We start from the raw sequence: 24451 nt of genomic DNA, 5'->3' as shown, positions 1-24451 counted from the left end.
CCCAGGGATGTGTGGATGGGAGAGAAGCCTGCGATCAACTCATTTTGCCTCGCGATCGACGTATTGAGCACCCCTGCTTTACAGCATGTTTGTGACCCTCCCGGGGTCTAACTACTAGTTAGGATTGCGCCCTTACTTTCTTATTTTAGCCAAGTTCACTTCCTCACAACATGCCTAGAGAGAAGGTAACAATTATTTTTGTTGAACATTATTAGTGGCATCCTGAACCCAAGTCTCACAGGTACTAGTCCCCTCGGTTTTGTCTTTAATATTTCACTAGCTTGCCAGTGAAATATGCCAGTTTTGGCATATGTCAAATATGCCAATGCAATAGGTCAGTTTTAGACCAAAAGTTAAACAGAACTGCAGGAGGTACCATTGGTGATCAGCAGTTCCCCACAAATGTGGGCTGGTGGCTTCTTAAGCAACAACAGATACCTGCATTTAACACTTACTGACACTTGGTAAAGCTATATTTTCAAATGCCTTTCAGTGGGTGAAGCAGAGGCTGAACAGAACTGAAAAATTAGCAGCAATTCCTGGCAAAGTCAGACTTGGTTCACCTCTTTCCTCTCATCCAGACAATAGTTACACAATAGCAGGATTTATGTCTGGGTTCTGGTATGCAATCAATAGTGTACTGAATTATCTAGGAAAGTCTGGTAGCCTGGAACTCACCTGACACAGACTTTATACCAACACATAGAGATAAGGCTAAAGATTGATGTTTCAGGACAAATAGTCCTGAGATAATACCCTCCTAAACTTGCTTGCTTGTGTAAATAAGCAGTCTGATATTTTAATCAGAGACAAACACAGCACTCAGATATCTCTAATTAAATAATTGTTAGAACCAATTAATTTCAATGAGCTCCATGCACTGATGGCCAATGGGACAGAACATATGACTTTTATGCAAGAAATCAAAACCTGGCTACAGCAGTGCCAGCATCAGGTTGTAAGGGACCTTGGAACAAAGTCTTGCACCAAGCCCTTCATGACACTCCTCAGGACCAGCTGATCCATGATGGAAATGATGTGGATTACATTGAGTGGTGGGAGAAACCTCAGACTTAGGGTGCTCTTCACTCCAAGTCTGCCCTTTAAACTCAAAGGGACACCACAAGAAGAGAGTGAGGGTAGAGAAGGAGTCACCCTGATCCCACTCTACTGAAAGTGCAGGACATGTTAGGAGTTCCAAGCATGATCTGCACTACCTGTTGATCAAAAAGGATCACATGGGAAGGAGCATGGTATTGGGGGGGGCAGTGGCTTGGGGGGGCAGTGGTGGTACCAGCAGCAGATCTAGTTGAGCTGTCCATGCCCCTTCCCACCTCCTGACGCTGCAAATTCTGGACCCACCTAGCTGACCCTTGACATCATCCCTGCTGAGCACTAATCCACTGCTTGCTGGATTTGAGGAAATCACGGCCAATTTGTTTCAGTTCAGAATTGTGATCTTGAGCTGTGTGAGGAGGAGCAAGACAAGGGCTATTTTAAAACCACTTTTCTAACCACTACAAAAAGTAATGCTATTTCTTGTTCTGGATGGCACAGAAATAACCAGGATCCCAGGATAAGGTAATGCCTTCAACCTGTTGCATATGCCTCACAATAAGCGAAAGTAGAAATCTTTATGCTGGCAGACTGAGGAAAGACAAATAGCTTGGTTAAACGTTACCAAGTTTCAAACGTAATTTTGAAACAGCAACAGTTTTTACAAGCTGAATTCTACCAGCAGCACTGATTTCTCACTGGTACAGGGTCAATTAGCATCATGTCTTATGCCCTATGACATCTCACTGACGCAGCTGATAGGCACACATATGCACAGCTAGTCTTGCAGCCTGACACTAAACATGTTTAATCCAGTCGTTAAATCTCACTAAGATAGGGCTTTCTTCCTAATTTAGAACTGGAGTCCTAACATTGGACTGTTGCAGTCTACTTCAAGCCAAGGTGCACTTGCAACAGGATTGCTGCACAAAGCTCTATGATCCTGTTTCTTCTTGTTTCTAACTTTAAGAGGTCTGAGGCAATGGATGAGCCCCATTATTTCTGCTCCATTCCTCCACTAGTTCCTCTTTGGCTAATCTCCTCTTTCACTGGCAGTAGAGATAAATCTGGAGTTCTGCTTGTCAGAAGGAGAAACTGGGAAAGAGTCACAAGGGATTTGTATTTGCTCCTGTTGCCTCTGAAATGTAAGGGATAGGCAGGATCGCTGACATATAATCTGGCAACCTTATCTGTAAACAGAATTGACAACTCTGTCACTAGCAGTGATTCTGTGTTTTAAACAGCTGATTCATACAGGGCAAGTTAACAAGTGAGGTTTTTCCCCAGCATGGAGATGCAGTAGCTGCAAACATTTCACCTGCTAAGTAACACCACACAGGTGCTAAAAACCAACACCAAGATCAAATGTGGCAACCCAATTGATATTAACACTGCTGAAACTAGCTATGCCAAGTAGTGTATTTTAAAAGGCTTCTCCTTCCTCCACCCACATAGATTTTGCAATCCTAGAACACTGCAGTTTGATCAGTCACTTGAATACTCTAAAGTAGTTAGTGCAATTCTGCTCAATCTTCCCCTTGCACAGCAGACAAGGACAACAGGCAAAGACGAAATGGACAAAAGGTAAGGACAAGTCCATGTAATGAGCTCTTGACCTACTTAAGCCACAGAACCAGAAATAAAGCAATTTATCTCCTACGTTACAACCCACATTCACAGGTGAATGCCATGCAGCTTCTTCATTTCCTTCCTGCTTCAATATATTACTGTGGCATTATTGCTGTACCAATGTGCAAACAAGGAAAGGAAGAGTCAGCAAGATTTTTAAGAATCTTTAGCTTCAATCTGGGCTGATCAGCTGCTGCTGGAATGCACCAAGGTTACAGTCCTATATATACTTTCCAGCCAGTACATCCCGTTGGACTCTATGGGGCTTACCTCTGAGTTTTACAGGATTGTGCTGCAAAGGAACTAGCTAGAGATTCCAGCACAAACTCATCTATCTGCCCAACAGTGTGAACTTCTTTTTACCTTTGTCTGAACTTTCATCTTGTCCTGCTGGATAAGACCTTCAGGGTCTGGGCTTCTGCAAGTCAGGGTTCTGCTTGCAAGCCGAAGATGTTTGCACAGCCCAGTCTCCAGCAGGAATCTCAACGAAGGCAGGAATAAAGAAAGTCTATTCAGATCTCAAGGAGCACATTGCCTGATCCTTGAACCACACTAAAAGATGGTTAATGTTCCACTTTCCTCTGTCACAGATTGGCAACAGTCCTTATAGCTTGAATTCTTCTGAGGATTCCACTGGACACCTACAACTCCTCTCTTGCAAAAGATTCAAGCAATAGACTGACCATGGTGTGTGGATAGGCTGGGGTCACTTAGTTCTGTGCAGTTTGTTCTGCCATGAACACCAAACTAGTGCTGCTCTCCAAAGGAGATCTCTCTCATATGCAACTCTTAAGTTAAATAATAAATCATGGATGTGAGTCACACTGGACGTTTTTGAGCCTTTATTGGAAACCTGTCAAATAGGACAGGAGGAGATTCTCTGGCTAGTCTAGGCATCCTCAAGGCAAAGACAGACACTCAGAAAGAGAGAGAAAAAAAGGAAAAGCAGCCTTAAAAGGGTAAGTCACTTTGGCATGCTTTTCCTTGAGCTTTGCTAGACCTATATTTATGTAAGGGTTCAATAGGGTTTAGCCCCACAACCTATTTTTCAATCCCAGCAGCTCAATGATCCAATATAGAAGTATAGAAAGACTGTGGCTTTGATTTCCTGCAAACTACCTTTTCTTCATCATTCAAAGTCACTTTGTAGAGCTGGCAAAAGGGAAGTAGCATTTCATAGCGGGGTGCAGTGCTTTCCACCACTGCACAATATAAAATATGACGTGGATGGAAGTGTTAGGCATTGAATGTTTTATCATCATTTTTCCTTAATGTCTGCCTATGCCATGCCCTTATATTATGACAAAAGGTACTATAAATTTGGCTGCCAAACACAAGCACCAACTTTGTGTGCCAGCATACATGAATGCCAGCTTTCCTTGATAAACTGTTTCACCCAGAAGCCACACACACAGAATGGACACCATTCTGCGTCCACCATTTTTCTGAGCCACTCACTGACCAAGTTGCTGGAAAACTCTAAGCCAAGTAAACGCCTCTGAATGTGCTGTCCCTTCACACCCTGGAAGGAAAAAGATAATCCAGTTTTCGAGACCTCCTGTCTCCATATAATGTAATCATGTAACTCTTCCTATGTATCCCATCTGTATTGGCCCTGTAGAATGTAACTACCTTTGTTTCACCACCTCCTGCTTGTATTTGCATCTCTCCTCCCCACACACTGAAGACCATCTCAGTAGTTTACCTGTAGAGCCACATCTGCATTTTATCTGTCCAAATGTCACAATGTAATCTCTTTCCTGTACCTGCTTTTCTACACAACTTGTTCTGTGAAGTAACCCTATTCCCATACAGTCCTCTGGCAGGTGAGTACTTGCATTTAAGCAGTATCCAGCCTCGGCATGATTGCCTGTCCATCGATTCTGATTAGAAGAGGCTCCCTTGATTGTGTTTCAGAAACTCGCACATCAGAACCCAGCCTAAGGACCCAATTCTATCGAACTTTCCAGTGCCAATGCAGCTGTGCCAACAGAGTATGTGCTCCAATTTGAATTAATCTGTTTCTTTCTTGAGGGAGATTTTCTGTAACACTCTGGTTTGCTATCCAGCCTCAGATTCCTAGTTCCAGTAGACCTAATAATAACACAGGCCTACAAAATTGAGGGTCAGAAAAGTTTTTCCCAAACTTTATGGTGGTTTGATATGAATTTGGGGTGCTGATTCCAAAAATGGCATCCGTTTTGCCCTATCACGTCTAGTTTTGGAGATATAATATAGCCTCATTAGTGAATGGTTCAAGCAACTTCCTCATGAGGAAGCCATGGTGTAAGTTTTCTCATGAGGAAGCTGCTTGAACCACTCACTAATGAGGCTATACTATATCTTTGGCAAAATGGTTTTGCTATTACATCAAAAACTTTTTCAGTGTGTGGCCACTGAACTACATTGGGGTGATTTTTATTCTGAAGCTATTTTCTCTTTGGGTGGTTGTGGAGAGTCCCTAAAAATAAAGTGTAGTCAACCAGTCAGTCTAGGTCTAATGCAGCAATTTTCAACCTCTGTGCCATGGCACACTGGTGTGCTGCGAATGGTCCCCAGGTTTGCCACAGGAGTTTGGTGAAGAGTCATTTATTAATAGGACCATTGGGGGATATGAGCCCCCCACCAACAGCATGGTGTGCCTTGTCAATTATTGAAAACTGATGGTGTGCCATGAGATGAAAAAAACTGAAAATCACTGGTCTAATGTACCAAATGGTCCCTTAGCGGAAATAATGCATTTCAATAGACATTCACTGTCATGAACTTCAGTATTTTCTCCACTACAGAAAGATTAGCTAATAATGACATTTCAGCCATAAAGTATATACAAAGAAGAAAACACAAAAGCACTTCCCTCTGCCCAGATCAGCACATATCTTGACTTCGAAGGCATGAACTTAGTGTGACAAGCAATCACATGTATATTTTTCTCAACTTCAAAATCAAATCCAGAAGTCTCAGAGACCGTATGAGTGGAGGAAGGCATAAAGAGGGCTGTTCAACCCTTTCTTCTCAAGCTGTCTTCCTGGTCAAAATCCCCAGCTGCTTCCCCACCCAAAAGTATGTTATCTTTTTCTCTTCCTCATGGAAGAAAAAGCAGCTTCATGAGATATTTTTGATAGGGGAAAAATGATGAGGGGGAACAACCCCTAAACCGCTTTGTGAACTTTGTTGAAAAGCAGTATATAAATACTGTTATTATTATCATCATCATCATCATCAATCATCCCCCATCTACAAATTCTTACCCTCTGAGCCTAGTTTTGGCGTTGAAGGCAGGATACATGCAAGTGTAATTTGTTTTTCACAGTTGCTATTTCTGCAGAACACAGATCAGCCTTCTTTCAAGGACAACCAACATAGAAATTTACAAGATTACCTAAAATGTTTCTAGTCAGGGATGTTTCATTAGTTACCCTAGATACTAGCCTATAGTAGGTGAAATTTTTGCCAAGTAATCAGGCTCAAATTATCACTTCGCCTTATCTCCGGATCAATCAGAGGGCAAAGTCTTTCAACTCTGAAAAGTTTCCTTTCTCAAGCAGCAGGCAGACACAGCTCCTTAGAAGCAATTGGTTAACCTTTTATTCTCCTTTCTGCTGCTGCAGCCTGGTCCTGCTTTGCAAATGTTTGCAAAGCAGGTCTATTTTTTGAAACACCAGGATGGGACCCTCCTTCCCAGGCTACAATTCAGTGCACCATTACTTAAGAGTAACACCCATGGAAAGCAGTGGGTCTACTTTTGAGTAAAAAGGGTTGCAAATATGTATATGCAGCTGCAGCTCTCTGCTGTGAATTGAATTGCACACTCCCAGTTATGTGTTATAGGTTGTATGTTGTACGTAGAGCTTCTGGCTTAACACACCAGACACCTTAAAGGTGGATTTGATTCACGGTTCTCCTGTAGTGGTTCCCAACCTTTTTCACCTGCATATCCCTTGGCAGCCCATTTCCATAAACTGTACCCTTCCTATTAGCAAAATGTTTGTAATTAATAATACAAGCTCTCATCTCCTCTATATGAAAGCCCAGACTTCATGTATTTATCACAGTGTTTTCTCTTTTTCTCTGTTTGAAGAACAGAAGACTCTGCCTTTGCACTGTTTTGCACCAGAAGTGTGCTGAGAAATTCTGGGTGATTGATCACTTTCCATATTATGCTTTAGCTCTTTTACTGTGCTGGTTTTCAATCACTGGTTCATACATGAATTGATGACCAAAAACTAGCTATTGGTGGGGCTTTCACAGCCAACTAGCTACCTCCCTTCCTACCTTGCTGGTCCTTGCAAGGCATTCCTGTCTTGTAAGGCATTCTGGAGCATGACCTGCCTTTTTCTGTCATTATTCCATTCTTTTTCAAGTACCCCTAAAGGTCCTGTTGAGTGTCCCTGGGAGTACATGAATAACAGGTTGGGAACCACTGTTTTACTGGTACGTGTACTTACAGTGCACTTACAGTAAGTTACAGTGCACTTACTCTGATAGTGCTTACAAAAAGGTGATGAAGACCAGAATTTAAAAAGAATAAAAATGTATCTTATGATCTTTTACTATGCTTTTAAAAAATTAGAGACTACAGTTCTTAGGTAACAATTAGTGGTGGGTTATTTTTCAGGATCTGGCCTCGAGTAAAGTCAGACAAAACTATAGTCAGACACCCCCCTAAGTTTAACCCCCGACTTATCCAAGGGTCATAGAAAATTCCATGATTGTTGGCTCAAAACCTGCCCTCAACTTATCTGTGGAATCGACTTATAGGCAAGTGTCTGTGGTGCCTAGAGCAGAAGTGATCCCCTGCAAATTACTTATCTGGTTCACAAACATCATCATATGATGAGTGCAACATCAAGTGATGATTTGTGTGATTTGGGCATGTCAATGAGACATAGATCATGGGATACTGTACAGCAGTGTTTCTCAAACTGTGGGTCGGGACCCACCAGGTGGATCACAAACAAATTTCAGGTGGGTCCGCGTTCATTTCAATATTTTATTTTTAATATATTAAACTTGATGCTACCATGATATGTGACTGCATCTGGGGAAATGTGACAGATCCTTACTTTTAACAGGCTACTCTGTATATGCTTTTAGCAATGATAGTCAATGGGGCTTACTCCAGAGTATGCGTCGGTAGAATTGCAGCCTAGGATTGTTTAAAATGTTCCTGCTTGATGATGTCACTTCTAGTAATGACATCACTTCCGGTGGATCATGACAGATTCTCATTCTAAAAAGTGAGTCCCGATGCTAAAAGTGTGAGAACCACTGGTATACAGCAGTGGTATTCAGACTGAGGCATCATGACGCCCCAGCCTGAGGGCCCTGGCCTCTGCCCCATAAGGGGCGGGGGCAGGGGGGAAGGCAGCAACGCGGTGCCCAGAATCACGTTGCTAACGGGGCTGCAGGGACTGGGATGTACTCACCAGTCCCTGCAGCAGCCTTCCCGGGGGTGCAAGGAGCCCTGTGCGAGCGCTCGCAGGGCTCCCCCGTCGCTTTGAAGTGAAAGTAGAGCAATCACACTCCACCTCTGCAAAACCAGAAGTGGAGTGTGATAGTTCTACTTTCACTTCAGAGCGGCAGGGGAACCCTGCAGGCATTCGCACAAGACTTCCGGCACCCCAGGAAGGCTGCTGCAGAGACTGTTGAGTACATCCCAGTCCCTGCAGCCCCCCTGAGTGGCGTGATCCTAGGGATTGCGTCGCTGCCTTCCCCCCGCCCCCACTGCCTCCTTCCCTCCCCCACAAAGATGTAGTGGCTCTCAAACTCTCCCAGAGAGTTTGAGAACCACTGCTGTACAGCATTAATCCTGTTTTTATAAAATATAACCAACATATAATGCATTCATTTTTTATTTCCTGCCATTACATACTCATAAGTAGTTAATTAGCCAATAAGAATGGCTGCTGTTACGATCATGTGCACAACTGCCCTGTACATGCTTACTCAGAGGTTCCTAAAGACAATCCTCCATGTGTTTAAGTACTATTTTACTTTAGCCCCAAAAGATAATTGGTACCTACCAATTTTCTCTAAATTTTGTAACATTTCAGAACACACATGGTTTTAGATTTATCTACCACTTACAGAAAAATACTTAGCTAATAACTGTCAAAGTAATAAGGAACATGTGCTGCTTTTTGTTAAAATAGCCATTAAGAACAAGTATGAAATGATATTCTACCTTTCAAAAAAGTTGTTGGCAAATCATAGTACTGCTTAGCATTACTTTTTGAATAGCAATTTCAAAAGATTACTAGAGTGCTTGTTAAAGTAAACACGTTTTACAAAAGGAGAAGTTAAGGTTCTCAACTGGTTTCACAACTGGATTTAGCTGAAAGTTTTAAAAGCTACAATGACAAAATTTGTAATTCAGATTCCTGTGAATTCTGCACCCTGCTTTAAGGGTCAATTTCCAGAAGTACTAATCCATAAGCGGGTTATGTCTCAGTCTAAACAATTTACGCTGCTGGGGTGTTTTCAGAAGCAAAGTTAACATTTTCTTAGCTTTTTCAAGTGCTGCTGTTTTGTCCAGAGCAATTTCCACAGTCCTTTGTAGTGCCAGAAATTGCCAGATGGAAATGGAACTGCAATCAGGGCTGCCAACACAAGAGCATTTTCATTTAAAATGTTTCTTTCCAAGTCCTTTAAATATCCATACAGAGCATATTAACAAAGGTTAGTTTGAAATGCAATGAGTCTAGAAGTGAAAACATTCTAAATCAAAGTCATTAAAATATTTTTATCTTCTACATTCCAAATATTGTTCATATCAAAATCTTAAATACTGCAACAAATAGAAAAACCAGGTTACTTACCGTCTTCATTCCTATTGCTAATATGTAGCTGTTTTGCCTTCAGCCACTACATTTCAAACTGAAGTTTCCATCTACCTTCCAATCTGATAAAGCTTGCTTAGCGTCAGTAACTAATGGAAACAATGCCAAAAAGCAACGATTACAAATTTCCATGAGCTTACGCTTAAAAGCTTTAATGGGACAGGGGAAAGATGAACTCTGAAAACTCTGGTGAAATATTTGTACAGCAATTAAACTGAAGTGACTATCACCTTGTAATCAGGAACATGTGACTTTATCTGACTGCAAGTTTATATACCACATTAGGAAAATGATTAACATTCATAATGTCACTCAGCTGTTGAAATTTCAACAGCTTCCTTCAGGATAAAAGCTTTCCAATGAAAACAATTTCAGATTTTTAGTAGTTTATTGTGCATCTCCTGCCACCTAGAGATTCCAGTTTTATAAGTGTTTGCACTGAAATAATCAAATAAGGCAGTATGAGCTACATTCCTAGCCAATGTAAATAGTACATAGATACTCTGTTCCCAAATAGGCTGCCACAGAAAAAGTTGCAACAATTATCTTCAAAAGACATGTTCTTATTTGCACGTAGTAAAATATGTTCTTACAATTATGATACCCATATAACTTTTGCAATTAAGCAAGTCAGAAACCAGTCTACCTGGTCACCCTGGGTGAATAGCCAAGGAAACCAAACACACTGCATTTTTTCATGTCTAACTTAAGATGCTTGCTTTTTTTTCTCCTTCAAGCATAAAACATTTCTGGAAATACAATTCCCTGCTCCCTCAGGTCCACTCCATTGAAGAACTATGATCATATCATTCACAGTAAAACAAGAGGTAAGCTTATCAAATCATAAGGATGCTATGTTTACTACCTCTCAGATTATTATCAGAACTTTGCCTATTTTCTCCTTATGAATATCCAATGTGCTCCTGTGTCAATGTGATACCTAAGTCTGTGCTAGCTATCCTCACTCTATGCTTGTGAAACATGGTGTAAACTTTTTCTAGCTGGGGAGGGAAGGAAATGCAGTCTCATGAAGATAAAAAATGCAGTGTACAAACACGGAGAAGAATACAAGAAAAGCAATTAATATTTAACAACTTCACAGAAGAGTCTAGCCATAGTTTCTTTTCTACAGGCAGGAACAAATAACATATAACAAACTAAATGCACAAACATTTAAAAAGATGTTTGTCAAAATATTTCCTGGCATAATATCCAGGTAAGATGGAAAAAATAAAATCAAAAATCAAAACAAGAGTCAGCCAGCACAAACTACCTCACAGAAAAAGACTTAATGAAGATCATAATGCACAATAAGGTTTGTATCACACATCCCAGAAAAGTTACTGTGTATTATTAAAGAAATGCTTACAACTTGAATGAACATTCAGTGGCAGGTCTCAAGAAACCTACTGATAAACTCTCGGCTTTCAAACAATCATTATTAGCAAAGTTGATCAACTATTAAAGAATGATGACTCTAAGGCCAATACGTGAAAAACATGATACAGTGCACAGAAATCACTCTTTAAAACTATGCAAAATTGGAACTTCTTCAGGACTGGAGTCTTCATCAGTGAGCCCAGCAAAAATAAAGAAAATTGTCAAGTGACAATTTTGGCAGAAAATAATCCTCATACAATTTGATTTTGCATAGGACTATGGATCTTCTTTTGGTTAAGCTGTTCTAGCAACAGATTCAACACAGGGATCTCATTTATGTGCTTGACTGGTCACACAACAGAATACACCTTTCCATATTGCTACCTCCTGTTAATTTGGCTGGCTAGAAACTAAAGCATTTTGTCAGTATAACTTTATTTTCAAGTGTACCCATAGTCCTTTAAGTTTCACACTCTCTTCATGCCATATGCAATCAGCTCTCCTACATAGTTTCATTGATGAGTTTTATTTCCATTAATTCTTTTTAGGAAAACTGGTCCTTACTTCCAAGTATAGTTTGTCCAAGTGTAATTTTGTATTCATCTCTTTTTACTTTTCCCATACAAGAGAATCTATACAAAAACCAACTTTTGCAAAGTAGATGTGCCAGTGGATCATTTTTCAAGTTTCCATTTCTGAGAGTCCAATGCTGCTGGAGTCTCTTGCTTCCACTGTGTCATCTTTTTCTAAATCCAGAATATCAGACAAGTCAATAGTGGGTAATGGAGACCTCCAGTACTGGAAGGAGTTATAGTTCCAAACATCATTTTCATCCTATGAAAGTAAAACACATTATTAACAGATATCATTACAGCAATAAAATGAATACTGTATCTCTTAAAAGCACACTGGACCCATATCAAACCAAATGCCACTAACAGTTTTAAAATCTTACATTTACAAGAAGTCCAATAACTCAATGAAAATCAAGAACCAGCATCCAAAGAAAGCACATGTGTGTTCAGGAAAGAATCACACAAGTGGCCAGAGGTTTTCTAGCTGTTTTCATTGAGACAGTTCCCACTGTTAAAAAAACAAAAAACACAACCCTTGTATTTTCATCAGTGGAAGTGGTTAACAGCTGGCACAGATCTGGCTATGCCCACAGTTCTATCCTTCACATGTATGTCCCTTCTTGGAATCTGATTTACTACAATAGGTGCCACAATAACCACACATGCACAATAAAAACAAGAAACAGCTTCTCTCAACATCAGAGTGTAGCATGCTTTAGAAAAGGTTTAACTTGTGCTCCCTCTGGTGGATTTGCTAATGAACAAAAATTATTATGTCCTAAGAAATAATTATCCTGAATTATATAATAAACTCAGAGCCCAATCCTGTGGTCTGCGCCGTGCCTCTGCGGCACGGACCAGTCGCAAACATGCCTTAAGGCACGTTTGTGGGGCTTACCACCGGGCTCCCAAAGGCGCTGAGCCAGAGCGCGGCGGGTGCCCACATTCCGCAGCTCGGCGGTCTCTGTGACTGCTGGGCTGCGGAATGGGAAATGGGGGCGTGGTCGGGGGCGTTCTGGGGAGGGGGAGGCGTGGTTGGGGGCGGAGGAGAGGCAGATCCGCGGAGCTCAGCTCCGCAGGATACAAGGTGCTTGGGCAGGGCTGCTCGCCCTACACGAACGCCTTCCCTTTAGCGGCAACCAAACAGTTGCCACTAAAGTGAGTAACCCCATTGCAGGGACGCTTCCCTTACCCAGGGGAAGGGACAAATGTCCCCTTCTCCCGAGGAGCCTCCCGCACTAGTGCGGGAGGCTCTGGATCTGGCGGGAGCCCTTTGTGGAGCCGCTGGGTTCCGCAGCTCTGGGCAGCTCAGGATTGGGCTGCCCATTCCTTAATATAGGATTCATTTTCTATTTATAATTTGTGTAAATAAGCAACAGTTTATACAGTAGCAATAATAGCTCTGGTGGGAGCCTGGCGGTAAGCCCTGCAAATGTGCCTTACAGCACGTTTGTGACTGTGGTCCGCGCCGCGGAGGTGCGGACCACAGGACTGGGCTCTAAGAGAGTAAAACTATTATTGTGGCACCCACTGTATGAAGACAACATAACAGGCACACAACAGATTTGTGTCCCATCTGGAATCACTGGGTGCATAGGAAGTTGCAATACCACTTTTCAATGGTTGGGAAGAATTTTTAATTATTTAAAATTGCCACTTATAAAATAGAATGTAACCTGGATGATAGAGCATTCAAAATTTTACACATCATCGTTGCCCAAGGCTTTTAAACCAGGTTGTGGCTTTCACAGAACTTCTGGTCAAGCAACTGGGCTTAGGATTGCAACTGTAATCAAAATATTTACTTTTGATTCAGGTTTTCTGGATAAACAGTGTTTTTTCCTGTCAATTTTAATAGATACTATTCCAGGTTGGTCTACTATCTAATTTATATTTCATTCTCTAGAACAGAGGCGTCCAAACTTTTTTGTAGGAGGGCCACATCCTCTCTCTGACACTGTATCGGGGGCCGGGGGAAAAAAAGAATAATTTACATTTCAAATTTGAATAAATTTACATAAATGAATGTATTAGAGATGGAACTTAAAATATGAAAGGCCTTGCACAAAGCAAGGCCAGCCTTTTCTTTGCTGCTGTTACTGCATCAAAGATGTGAAACAGCAAGCAGTGGAGGGAGCCCTTGTCCCACAGCACATGCAAGAGGGAACAGTTGGCAGTCACGCCGAGAGCAGTTGCATCAGGCCAGTGTGGCCTCCAGCAAGTCTCCAGAGGGCCAGAGACTCATTGGAGACTGGGGGCTCTCTGAGGGCCGGATTGGGAGTCCTCGAGGTTCTGCAGGTGGCCCCAGGGCTGGGGTTTGGGTCCCCTTGCTCTAGAATAATTTTTCTATGACATTTTCCTAACACAGGATGCAAAGTGGAAAAGCCATGGGAAAAATGACAAGCTCCGGGTTGATCCAGGGGATCACCTTCCAACATACAGTGCTGCAAGACTAATAGTATATTATGCAGCAGAATCATATGACTGTTCATATTTCAAAAAATAGGGAATACATTACAATATTTCATAGACGAAAAGCTAGTATATGATAGCGTGCAGAGAAAGCTCTATTGCATTTGACTTTTTCAAAATATTTAATTCCGGTTTCATTGTTTTGTGGCTCAAATATATTCTATTCTAAAAAATGTGTAAACCAAAGCCCCTAATAGTTAAAGAAAAAAGACAAAGCCATGTCATTTACTACACAATACTTGGTACACAAGCAGTTTTTCTCAACTGTTTTCTAGTCCATATTAATTTGTGTGCTCTCCCAACACACAAAACAGGTATGGTGCTACAGTACTACCTACATCACTATCCTTACACAGTTAGGCATGGACAATAAGGGCCTTCACCCTGGAAGTAATTTCTCCTTTAAGAAAATCTCTGAGTGTGAATTTACTGAACTATACAGCACCAGGTGCATTAGTGGTGTTGTAATATTGATAGACACAAACCCAATTTGGCAAAGCTGGGTTAAGAGAGCAGCAAATTCTCCATAGCAATGATTCTCCTAAGGGAGGAATTAAATTACACCTGTCACCAACCTGCAACTTTTTAGGTGCACTTTTAATTACTATTGTTCTACTGATTAAACTACTATAGATTTTTTTTTTTTAATACAGATTTAAAAGCCAGCACTAAATTCCTCTAAACCCCCATCTGGTCAGCTACAGCTTAATTGGCCTTCTTCATCATTCTCTTTCTGTTACCCCATATTGGTTTATATTCCATTTTCCTAGAGCAGCGATTTTCAACTAGTGTGCCATGACACATTGGTGTGCCACAGGAGTTTGGGGGAGGGGTCATTTATTAGTAGGGTCATTGGGGGATGTGAGCCTCCCACCAGCACCATAGTGTGCCTTGTCTGTCAAGAAAACTGATGGAGTGCTTGACAATTTGAGCACCTTGTGAAGGTGCCATGAGATGAAAAAGGTTGGAAATCGCTGTTCTAGAGCAGTGTTTCTCAACATGTGTCCTCAGCCATACCATTCCACACAGTCCACCTATTTGAAGTACCATTGGAATTAACTGGTGATGACATAGTCAGTTACTTGTGGGTTAGGAGGCCAAATGCGACACAACTAACATCAGTAAGAAGTGCAAGGAGGGCATTTGTGAGCACAGAAAAGCATGCTTTGGAGCAATGCCCGCCAAGCTGAACCTCCTACTGACGTTTGTCATGTCACATTCCTGGCGGCAGTGGCCTAGGGGTCCTGCGAGTAGCACCAAACACCACCTCAACTACCACTGGTGGTACCCATACGGAGAAACACGGTCCTAGAAGCAGCGGCACCCAAACTTGCAACTGCCATGCGCTGGGAATGCAGTCCCTGTCCGGATCGCGTTCTGCCCGGCTGCTGCACGATGGCGTCCTTGTTTGGGGGACAGGGATGCTCTGGGTAGTCACGCCTGCTGCCCAGCCCAGAAGATGGCACAACAGGACATCCAGGCAGAGCATCCCTGTCCCTGAACACTCTGCGCGGTGCCTGCCGGGTGGACGGATTTGCCCAAACCCTGGATCTGGCCCCTGGGCCAGGGCTTGAGCTGCCCTATCCTAGACGAATAGTCAGCAGTTTTGACATGGAGGAGCAATGCTCTGCACACTTCCCTGACCGGTGGCGTAGCTGGAGGGGGGCGGAGCACTCAACCCTTAGGAGCAATTCCTGGCGGGGGGGGCAAAACGGAGCCCTCTCTCCCCCTCTCCCGTATGGCTCCGTTTTGCCAGGCTGAGTGCACCGCCCCTCTCAAGCTACGCCACCGTTCCTGAGTGTAAACCTCACTGAACACAGTAGGACTTACTCCTGAGTAGACATGCCTAGGCTTGCACTCTGCACCCTACTCCACGGGAAACCACTGGCTGGCTGGCTTCCTCCTCCTCCACCCCCCGAGAGGAGACGTGCAGCCGTCTGCCTTCCCGCTCCTCCTAGGCGACAGTGACCCACCAAGTCCCCTCCCGAGGCGGCCGCCTCCTCAGGCACCAGTGGCGTCGGTCCCTGCGGGGGCACCGCGCCCGCCTCCGCCTCCTTCCGCAGCCCGCTGGTCTCCGACGGGGCGGGCCGCTTCCCTCTCGCCGCTTCTGCCGCCTCCTCCTCCTCCCGCTTCCTCTTCTTGCCGCCGGCCCAGACCGCGGCGCGTCTCGGCCGCTCGCAGTCGCTCCGCGAGCGCTTCGCACGCGGTGCTGGAGGGGGCAAGAGGAGGCTCTCCCAAGGCGCGCGGTAGGCCAGCGCCTCCGCCCCGCGCTTAGCCATGGAACCCGGCTTGGCGCGCGCCGTAGGCCACAGAGGCGGAGCTCAGGGGGACGCGCACCACTGGACGGGCGGGGGTCCCTCGCCGGCGCCCCCTGCTGGCCGCTGGCCGAGAAAGGGGCCGCCAAGCACGCGGGGGGAGGGGGCGCTCTTCTCCCTCTCACAGCACCAGGATCAGGGACAGCCCGAGACTGACAGCCCAGCCCTAGGCAGGTCTACTCAGAAGTCAGCCCCAGCAGAGTCAATGGGGCTCACTCCCAGGAAAGTGTGGATAGGATTGGGCTGTGAGTGTTGGGAGAGTTCAGGCAGAGTAGTCTGTGGAACTCCCTGTCCCTGTGGAACAGGATGTAGCAAGGGGATTGGGCAGATGGCAAAGGTCCATCAGGGGTTACAAGCCATGATGGTTGTGCAACCTCCTGGTTTTAGACTCAGAACACCAAATGCAAGGGAGGGCACCAGGATGCAGGTCTCTTGTTGTCTCGGGTGCTCCCTGAGGCAACTGGTGGGCCACTGTGAGACACAGAAAGCTGAACTAGGTGGGCCTTTGGCCTGATCCTGCAGGGGGTCTTCGTGAGTTCTTATGGTAGGTACAGTCTTCGGTACAAACACTAGGGATGTGCTCTCCACTTAAGCTATAATAGTGTTCTTCAACCTTGGGGGCAGGGCCCCAATGGGGTCACAAAGTTGTGGGGTTCCAGCAGCTTAAGGGAACAAAATAGGTTGAAAACCACTGGACTGTAGCACAACCAGGTAGGGGGGGATCTTATGTGCCCCTTCAGGTACCAGGAGATGGTGTCCCAGTCCTGGTCAGGTTTTTAGGAGACGTGCTGACATAGCTTTCAGTCATGCCAGGCTTCCGCTCTTTTCTGCTCTCTCTAGTAAGTTTATTTGTTTACAATGAACAGTGCTGGGAGGGCATAATGGGGGCAGGGAATGGGCAGATAGGATGGGGGGGAGGATCAATGGGGGGTCCCCAGTCTCATTTTTTATTGGGGTTGTGGCACAACACAGGTTGAAGATCACTGCACAAGCACATGCATATTTATTGGGAAATAACTTCTACTATTCACTAAGGTCTAGTCCCGCATGAATAGGTGTTTGAAAACTGTTATTTTACTTAGAAGTAAGCCCATTGTGTTCAAAAGACTTAGGCTGTAAACCTGTCTTAGGACCGAATCCTATCCAATTTTCCAGCACTACTGCAGCTGTGCCAACAGGGTGTGTGCTTCATCCTATAGAGGAGGTGCAGGCACAGAGGCCTCCTCAAGGTAGAAGATTTGTTCCCTTACCATGGGGCTGCATTGGTGCTGGAAAGTTGGATAGGATTGGGCCCACACTTACCAGCAACAAACACCTCCAGGTCTAGTACATAATAGCCACCTTGGGTGCCCTTGGGGGAGAAAGGCAGATTACAAATCCAATCAATCAAGAAATAGCTGTCTCATAGTACTGTACTAACAGCCTTGTTCTCATTGCTAGTGGGGCTAAATAGACCACAGTCTGGGCTGGTCATTCAGCAGTTCTTGCTCTGATAATATCTCACTGCCTGAAAATTTAAGCAACCTTTGTGTAGGGAAAGAAGTCTGCAAGGTAAATAAAAGTTCTAACAATTTAGCACCAACAGTTGTGGATGTAGAAAATATGGATAGGTAGAGAAAATATTAACATGGCAGAGCATTATGTAAGAGAAAACACCTACTGAAGTGGCAAATTTTAATGTTATTCTGTTCTTATACCTAAAACCTATACCTTTACCTTACCTGGAAGCATGCGAGGGTTTAATTTTGCAAATTCAGAAACACTCCAAGGCATTTTTTTAAGACTATAAGGACATGTAAAATTATTAATGCTGTAGTGTAGTGCAGCCCGGTTACATTCTGTATTACCTGATTACAAACAAGAAAGTAGCACTTAGAACAAGTTGGATCAAGTTAGTAACATCATACTTGCAGCACTAAGACCATCAGGCCTGTATTAATAGCCATGGGCCACTTTACAGAGCTCTTATAAAAGCCATAAGAAAAATGGTGCTGGATCAGGCTAAATGCCCATCTAGTTCAGCTTCCTGCATCTCACAGTGGCCCACCAACTGCCTCACAGAGCACACATGGCAAGATGTCTGTATCCTGCTGCCACTCCCTTGCATCAGGCATTCAGAAAGGTTACCTCTAAAACCCTTTGGATTTTTCCTCCATAAATTTGTCCAATTCCCTTTTAAAGGCATCTTAGGACAGACACCGTTACCACATCCTGTTGCAAGGAGTTCCACAGATTACTCATAGGGTAAATATTTTCTTGTGTGTTTCAACTCTTCCACACTCAATTTCAGTGGATACCTCTGGTGTTATGTGCAAATGAAAAGAACTTCCCTCTATCCATCCCATGCACAATTTTATATATCTCAATCATGTGCCCCACAGGTGCCTTTTTGTAAGGGCAGTGCTCCAGCCCACTAATCTTTTGGTCACTCTCTTCAGTACCATTTCTAGTTTCACTATACAGGTCCAACCTTGTTATAAACAGATTTTTTATACACAGTACGAATGGCCACTGCAAATGAGAAGGAATGTACTAATCTCTGGAGAAGGGAAAAATGCATCCCTTTAAAATCACAGTTTAAAAACTGCTTTTCTTACTGTTGTAGAGAGACAGTGATGCAAGCTATTACAGGTATAACCTAATTATCACTGATTTTTCACCAGTGGTTATATCTCAATGCACAATGAGAAAGGCCGTTTAAATTAAAAGGAAAACAGTTGTTTAACAATACCCTCAATACAAGAGAGGGCAGCTGGCAGACAATCCATCAATCATTCTCCAGCTTCACTCCCAGGCTAGTGACCCCTCTTCCCCCTGAGCACATGAAAGAAAGATAATCACTTTGTTCTGGGTGAAGGGAGGGGTCACTGGCTCAGAGTGAAGCCTTTCTAAGCACCTGGAGACTGACTGATGGATTGTCTGCCTAATGTGTTTTATGTTTTACATCACTAAGGTCAGCAAGGCTGTTTTTAAATCACCTAGCAAAGGAACATTTTAAAAAAAATGATTTGCTTTAATGTGACTTTTGCCATCTAACACAGTTCTGGAAACTGAACTCTTGCAAATACTGAGACTCAACCTGTATCCTTTTTGAGATATGGCAACCAGAACTGGACACAATAATACTCCAGGTCTAGCCTTACCATCAATGTGTACAATTGAATAAGAATATTGCTTGTTCTATTCTCAATCACTTTTTAAATTATCCCAAGCAACTGAACTGGCCTTGTTCACAGCTGCTACACAATGGGTTAACACTTTAATTGAGCTGTATACCACCACCCTTTCAATATCTTTCTCCTGTCACAGATAGGTCAGAACTGGCCTATGAGTGAAGCTCTGATTTATTTTTATTTTTTTGCAAATATGCTCTACTTTACAGTTACTTGCACTGAAGTGCATCTGCCATTTTGCTGCCCATTCCCCCAGCCCTGCTGGATTAGACTAAAGCTTATCTAGTCCAATGTCTTGTTTCCCAAACTTTCTCAGATTCTGAAGTAGTCTCTGAGTCCCCTCATCCTTATTGAAGGAGGTTGAAAGGGAGGGTAAAAAGAGTCCAGTCTCTCCAGAGTGCATGGAGGCTGCTTAAAACAACAGTAATAGAGGCCCAGCAGAGGTGTATACCGCAAAGAAAGAAGGGTTCCACTAAATCCAGGAGGGTGCCCGCATGGCTAACCAGCCAAGTTAGAGAGGCTGTGAAGGGCAAGGAAGCTTCCTTCCGTAAATGGAAGTCTTGCCCTAATGAAGAGAATAAAAAGGAACATAAACTGTGGCAAAAGAAATGTAAGAAGGTGATAGGGGAGGCCAAGCGAGACTATGAGGAACGCATGGCCAGCAACATTAAGGGGAATAATAAAAGCTTCTTCAAATATGTTAGAAGCAGGAAACCCACCAGAGAAGCGGTTGGCCCTCTGGATGGTGAGGGAGGGAAAGGGGAGATAAAAGGAGACTTAGAGATGGCAGAGAAATTAAATGAGTTCTTTGCATCTGTCTTCACGGCAGAAGACCTCGGGCAGATAACGCTGCCCGAACGGCCCCTCCTAACCGAGGAGTTAAGTCAGATAGAGGTTAAAAGAGAAGATGTTTCAGACCTCATTGATAAATTAAAGATCAATAAGTCACCGGGCCCTGATGGCATCCACCCAAGGGTTATTAAGGAATTGAAGAATGAAGTTGCAGATCTCTTGACTAAGGTATGCAACTTGTCCCTCAAAACGGCCATGGTGCCAGAAGATTGGAGGATAGCAAATGTCACGCCTATTTTTAAAAAGGGAAAGAGGGGGGACCCGGGAAACTATAGGCCGGTCAGCCTAACATCCATACCGGGTAAGATGGTGGAATGCCTCATCAAAGATAGGATCTCAAAACACATAGACGAACAGGCCTTGCTGAGGGAGAGTCAGCATGGCTTCTGTAAGGGTAAGTCTTGCCTCACAAACCTTACAGAATTCTTTGAAAAGGTCAACAGGCATGTGGATGCGGGAGAACCCGTGGACATTATATATCTGGACTTTCAGAAGGCGTTTGACACGGTCCCTCACCAAAGGCTACTGAAAAAACTCCACAGTCAGGGAATTAGAGGACAGGTCCTCTCGTGGATTGAGAACTGGTTGGAGGCCAGGAAGCAGAGAGTGGGTGTCAATGGGCAATTTTCACAATGGAGAGAGGTGAAAAGCGGTGTGCCCCAAGGATCTGTCCTGGGACCGGTGCTTTTCAACCTCTTCATAAATGACCTGGAGACAGGGTTGAGCAGTGAAGTGGCAAAGTTTGCAGACGACACCAAACTTTTCCGAGTGGTAAAGACCAGAAGTGATTGTGAGGAGCTCCAGAAGGATCTCTCCAGACTGGCAGAATGGGCAGCAAAATGGCAGATGCGCTTCAATGTCAGTAAGTGTAAAGTCATGCACATTGGGGCAAAAAATCAAAACTTTAGATATAGGCTGATGGGTTCTGAGCTGTCTGTGACAGATCAGGAGAGAGATCTTGGGGTGGTGGTGGACAGGTCGATGAAAGTGTCGACCCAATGTGCGGCGGCAGTGAAGAAGACCAATTCTATGCTTGGGATCATTAGGAAGGGTATTGAGAACAAAACGGCTAGTATTATAATGCCGTTGTACAAATCGATGGTAAGGCCACACCTGGAGTATTGTGTCCAGTTCTGGTCGCCGCATCTCAAAAAAGACATAGTGGAAATGGAAAAGGTGCAAAAGAGAGCGACTAAGATGATTACGGGGCTGGGGCACCTTCCTTATGAGGAAAGGCTACGGCGTTTGGGCCTCTTCAGCCTAGAAAAGAGACGCTTGAGGGGGGACATGATTGAGACATACAAAATTATGCAGGGGATGGACAGAGTGGATAGGGAGATGCTCTTTACACTCTCACATAATACCAGAACCAGGGGACATCCACTCAAATTGAGTGTTGGGCGGGTTAGGACAGACAAAAGAAAATATTTCTTTACTCAGCGCGTGGTCGGTCTGTGGAACTCCTTGCCACAGGATGTGGTGCTGGCGTCTAGCCTAGATGCCTTTAAAAGGGGATTGGACGAGTTTCTGGAGGAAAAATCCATTATGGGGTACAAGCCATGATGTGTATGCGCAACCTCCTGATTTTAGGAATGGGTTAAGTCAGAATGCCAGATGTAGGGGAGGGCACCAGGATGAGGTCTCTTGTTATCTGGTGTGCTCCCTGGGGCATTTGGTGGGCCGCTGTGAGATCCTCCTCCTCTCTCCCCAGGTATTTCCAGCTTGCTGGGCTTGCCAGAGGCTGCTCTCCAGAGGCAGTTTCTGGAAGGGACCAGCTGGGGAGACTGTTTGGCTGGGGGGTGGAGTCTGCAGGCCTGCCTGATTGCTCTCCTCCTCCTCTCTCCCCAGGTATTTCCAGCTTGCTGGGCTTGCCAGAGGCGCGAGCTCTTGGCCCGTGGCTCTTAGCCTGGGGCTCGTGCCCGGAAGATCAGGTGCCCTCTCCATCAGCAGAGCAACTAGCAGTAGTCGGATACCCTCCCCGTCGGTGGAGGCAGGGGAGAGAGGAGCAACAATTGTTTTTACAGCAGAGGATCCGCCTGCAGGCCAGTTTCGGAAGGCGGGCCTCGCCACATGTGTGTGCTCTTAGGAGGGAGCTCAGGGGAAGGGAAGGGTGCCACTATCAAGAGAGTGACGGGCCAGGGGAGATATGGCGGTGGGGGTCGGACAGGCCGTTACAGGAGAAGGAGAGTTAATCACAGGCAGATCATCTCCCCTTCTGGTCCCTCCCCCAATTCTCGGATGCCTGGTGGTCTTGGCGGTGAGTCCCTGGATCTGAAGCTGCTACTTTTGAATGCCAGGTCGGTGAATAATAAGACCTGTATCATCCAGGATTTGATTCTGGATGAGAAAGCCGACCTGGTATGCATTACGGAGACCTGGCTGGACGTGGAGGGAGGCGTTAGTCTCTCTGAACTTTGTCCGCCAGGCTTCCAGGTGTTGCAGCAGCCAAGATTGCAGGGACGGGGAGGGGGAGTTGCAATGGTCTATCGTGAGTCCATCTCCCTCACCAGGTGCCCTGTCCAGCAGTCTGCTGGGTTCGAGTGCCTGCATGTTGTGTTGAGAGGACCGGACAGGATTGGGATTCTGTTGGTGTACCGCCCGCCCTGCTGCCCAACAGTCTCCCTGCCTGAGCTGACTGGAGTGATCTCGGGGGTGGCATTGAAGGCCCCCCGCCTGTTAGTGCTGGGGGACTTCAATGTTCATGCCGAGGCCCCTGCGGTAGGTGCAGCTCAGGATTTCATGGCTACCATGACAACCATTGGCCTGTCCCAGAAGATCTTGGCCCCGACACATACTGCAGGACACATGCTGGACCTGGTGTTTACAGCTGGGCATGGGGGCAGTGATCTGGATGTAGAGGAGATCAAGATCACTCCGTTGTCATGGACAGATCACTTCCTGGTAAGGTTTAGACTGGTTGCGACTTCCTACCTCTGCAGAGGCGGGGGACCATTTTCTATGGTCCGCCCCCGGAGGCTAATGGATCCTGAAGGTTTCCTGAGGGCTCTGGGGGATTTCCCCACTGCCAAGACTGGCGTCTCATCTGAGGCCCTGGTTGACCTCTGGAACAGGGAAATGTCCAGGGCAGTGGATGAGATTGCTCCGGAGCGACCTCTGCCATGTCGCAGACTCGGAGCGGCTCCTTGGTTCACTGAGGAGCTGCGACTGATGAAGCGGCAGGGCAGGCGTCTAGAGCGACGGTGGCAGAAAACTCGTGATGAATCCAATCGGACACGGAGTAGAGCTCATTACAGAGCCTACTCCGTGGCGGTGGTAGCAGCGAAGAAATCATTCTTCTCTGCTACCATTGCGTCTGCTGATAACCGTCCGGCAGAGCTGTTCCGTGTGGTGCGGGGTCTCCTTCATCAGGCCCCGCCAGTGGACCAGGAGGAATACACGGTCAGCCGCTGTGACGTGTTTGCGCAACATTTTGCAGATAAAATCGATAGCATTCGTTACGACTTGGATGCCACATTGACAATGTCTGATGATGTCCCCCTGGCAACTGCTTGTCCAGTGTTGTGGGATTCTTTTCAGCTTGTGCAGCCTGAGGATGTGGACAGACTCCTTTGGAGTGTGAGGCCGTCTTCCTGCCTGTTTGAGCCTTGCCCAGCTTGGCTGATAAGAGCTGCCCGGGGGGGACTGGCTGAGTGGGCGGGGAGGGTGGTCAACTCTTCTTTGGGGGAGGGGACACTGCCGCTTGCTTTGAAGCGGGCGGTGGTTCGCCCCCTCCTGAAGAAGCCCTCCCTGGATTCCAATGTGTTGAACAACTATCGGCCAGTCTCCAACATCCCATTTCTGGGCAAGGTAATTGAGCGGGTGGTGGCGGCCCAACTCCAGAGGGTCTTGGATGAAGCGGATTATCTGGATCCTTTTCAATCTGGTTTCAGGCTGGGCTTTGGGACGGAAACTGCCTTGGTCGCCTTGGTGGATGACCTACGCCGGGGACTGGACAGGGGGAGTGCGTCCCTGTTGGTCCTGCTGGACCTCTCGGTGGCTTTCGATACCATCGACCATGGTATCCTTCTGGGCCGATTGGCCGAGTTGGGAGTTGGAGGCACTGTTTTGCGGTGGTTCCGCTCCTACTTGGAGGGTCGGTCCCAGATGGTGGTGCTGGGGGATGCCTGTTCGACACCCTGGCCATTGAGGTGCGGGGT

At 45.3% G+C, this 24451-nt stretch overlaps 2 protein-coding genes across 2 annotated transcripts in view; both read right to left on the bottom strand.

Annotated features, from left to right (window-relative positions):
* The window catches only part of TRPM6 (transient receptor potential cation channel subfamily M member 6), a 112489-nt gene extending 96235 nt beyond the window's left edge, over window positions 1-16254 (bottom strand). The window contains exons 1-2 of the mRNA XM_066618057.1: window positions 15928-16254; window positions 9507-11741 (exon numbers count right to left, since the gene is read on the bottom strand). Of these exons, the coding sequence (XP_066474154.1) occupies window positions 9507-9515 (9 nt within the window). The 5' untranslated portion in view covers window positions 9516-11741; window positions 15928-16254. The remainder of the gene's footprint in view (window positions 1-9506; window positions 11742-15927) is intronic.
* Window positions 11589-16233, bottom strand: C2H9orf40 (chromosome 2 C9orf40 homolog). Its single transcript, XM_066612573.1, has 2 exons — window positions 15928-16233; window positions 11589-11741 (listed from the first exon to the last, which is right to left on the bottom strand). Exons 1-2 carry the CDS (start codon window positions 16231-16233, stop codon window positions 11589-11591), a joined length of 459 nt encoding a protein of 152 aa, XP_066468670.1.
* Window positions 16255-24451: the final 8197 nt, after the last annotated feature.

Source organism: Tiliqua scincoides, chromosome 2, assembly GCF_035046505.1.
Source record: "Tiliqua scincoides isolate rTilSci1 chromosome 2, rTilSci1.hap2, whole genome shotgun sequence".
In the NCBI taxonomy this organism is placed as follows: domain Eukaryota; kingdom Metazoa; phylum Chordata; class Lepidosauria; order Squamata; family Scincidae; genus Tiliqua; species Tiliqua scincoides.
This window is presented reverse-complemented; position numbering and strand designations above follow the sequence as displayed.